This window comes from Colias eurytheme, chromosome 19 (genome assembly GCF_061535395.1).
Source record: "Colias eurytheme isolate Ceu_HAF_F1 chromosome 19, ilColEury1 Martin Lab GWU primary, whole genome shotgun sequence".
Lineage (NCBI taxonomy): Eukaryota > Metazoa > Arthropoda > Insecta > Lepidoptera > Pieridae > Colias > Colias eurytheme.
The window spans coordinates 10,441,596-10,444,182 of record NC_142998.1 but is presented as its reverse complement, the minus strand read 5'-3'; the positions used below and the strand labels follow the sequence as shown (position 1 = coordinate 10,444,182).

General features: G+C 33.4%; 1 protein-coding gene across 1 annotated transcript; it reads right to left on the bottom strand.

The window, feature by feature from the left end:
* Positions 1-384: 384 nt before the first annotated feature.
* On the bottom strand, positions 385-1,374 carry LOC149900380 (uncharacterized). The gene has a single exon (XM_090112893.1). It carries the CDS (start codon positions 1,280-1,282, stop codon positions 518-520), a length of 765 nt encoding a protein of 254 aa, XP_089969019.1. The 5' UTR covers positions 1,283-1,374; the 3' UTR covers positions 385-517.
* Between the last annotated feature and the right edge of the window lie 1,213 nt (positions 1,375-2,587).

The following is a 2,587-nucleotide window of genomic DNA, read 5'->3' as shown; positions in this document are numbered from 1 at the left end:
AAAAATATATAATGATAAATAAATAAGTACAATAAAATTAATAAGTACAAATAAAATAAAAAAATCGTACATATCCTTTACCACCAGATATTAACAGAGAATCAAACAAACACGTATAATAATTTTAATATTACAACTATATATGGCAAAAGTGCTAGAATCCATGACAACAAAACACAACTTCAACAAACGTCAAACAATAATATGAGTATTGACAGTAAATAAATGACAACTGACAGACTGACATATATATCAAAATAATAATAAAGCAAGCGGGTAAACACTAAAATAATTGTTTGATATTTCTTGGAAGTCCTAAATCTAGTAAAGAACAAGAGTCTACACAAGGAAGTTTATAATTCAATGAAAGATAGACCAGGAAACATTAATTAAACAACAAGAACGATAATTTAACTAAGGAAATTGAGCACAACATTAACATGATTTAGATTTGAAGAGAAAGTAAAGGAAATGATTGAAATTAAAGAATTACAAGAATGAATATATGGAAATATGATCACTTAGCTCTGCCAAAACGTTTTGGCCTCACATTCTGTAACTGTTTGCCGTCCTTGGGTAAAGTTGATGCAGCAGCAGCAGCGCTAGGAGAAGAATTAGAAAGAGGGGCTGAGATGTTATCAAGATCAGACATCAAAGTGACCTTGTGTTTGGAACCATCGTCAGTTTTCACAATTATGCATCCATCTTTGGTCCAACAATTTGTTACTCCGAAACGCGATCTAGCTGCCACAAAAACGTTGTGCCTTTCTTTGATAAGAAATTCTGAAATTGTGTAACCACTTCCTTTTAGTTCCGTTTTTGAAAACCAAATACTGTTTCTCATTGTCATGTCTTTAAATTTGACAACAATGGGTCTGGGCTTATCCTTCTTTGAAAACCCCAAGCGAAGGCAGCGTGAAATGGCATCTTCTTTAAATCCAGGAACCTTCAAGTGTTGATTCACAATATTAGTCACCAAGTTCAAAGGAATTTCTTTAGAAGCCTCTGGAATGCCATGAATCAATAATATTTTCCTGCGACTCCTCATCTCCAAATGATTGTACTGGTTAGAGAGTAATGTGATTTGATCATGTAAGGCTTTAAGGGAAGAGAGTACGAATGACTGAAACGTATTAAATTCAGCAGCCAATTTAGAAGTTGGACTACTTGTAGCAGGTTGCGCGTTGACATTATGAAGACTTTGCAGATCATGCTGAAACTCAGCCATCCGTTTATTGAAAGAAGCTGTCATCTCCATCATGGTTTGTTGGACAGATTCCATAGTGCAGAAGTATAGTTGAAACAGTGAAAATGTGTAAGAAGAACCAGTGATATTATATAGTGTTCTAGAGCTGGAATTATTATACTGGTAGGTAAAGGCACTGTATTAACACACAAATATGTACAAAAACATTGAAAATATTCAGAAATACTATTTTAAAATATTAGAGCTCTTTAGAAAAACGTGGTCCAATTATTAATTACTTGTTAATATTCAAGTAATTTTCGATCCTTATTCCTTATTACCCGAGCCACTGATTGCTAATTATATCATTACATCTGTTTGCTCAGATTATCTTCAATGAAAATAAGCGGTGTTACGCTGAAAAAGAAACTGTGTAATGTAGAAAATAGAGTCGGAATTTCCGTGAAATGCGAATTAAACAAATGAACTCCGACTCGTGGAGAATCTATCGACTTCTTATCTATGGTAAACCACAGAAACGCTAAACAGTTACAGAAATATACTTGTTTAAAAAAATTACCCAGAATTTTTTCCCATTCCAGTTTAAATTATGTTTTTGGTTCTAACCAATACCGATTGCTTCTAGATGTTTTCGTTCACCGTATTACCTATACCTTATTTTCCTTTCGACTATTTTTGTGCCATTGATCCACCGATTACTTAGGTAGGTAGAGCATGTGCTCTATCAATAAATTACATAATAAGAAAATATTTTACACACTAGAAACGATTCTAATTGTCTTTGATAAAACTCTTGAATTACTTACTTACAATTCTTGAATACCTTGATCTAAAATGTCACATATTATGCATTTTATTTCTTGTTTGTGGTGAAAATAGAGTCTGGAATTTTTATTGGTCTTTTAAAGCCTTTAGACCTCTATAAGGTACTGTAAATACAAATGTAAAATGTATTGCAATTGCTTTGTAGTTAAACGTAACGCAAAATTTTAAATCTTTCTACAGAACATGTATTCAAATCCAAATTTACAAAGGTTGGCGTTCCTTCAAGTGATAGTCAAGAAAACTGCTTACAGCGTCCACCAGGCACTGAATAAACACGCGGCGTGACGTATGCCAAACAACTTCGTGGTTTCCAACTTCGAGTGACTTTTCATCCTGTTACCGTTGTTACCTGTACAAGCAAATATATATATGCCTTACTTCGCTTCTCTATAATGGACTCTATGGTATTTATGCAAGTGTAATTACAGATAATTTGTACGCATTATAAAACAAAGCGTGTATCTTTAATGGTAACAGAGTGAAAGTATTGGTTGTGCTTCTTCCGATAAGAATTTTATAAACGTTGTCACCCTCACCCTGAATCAAATGGTGCTT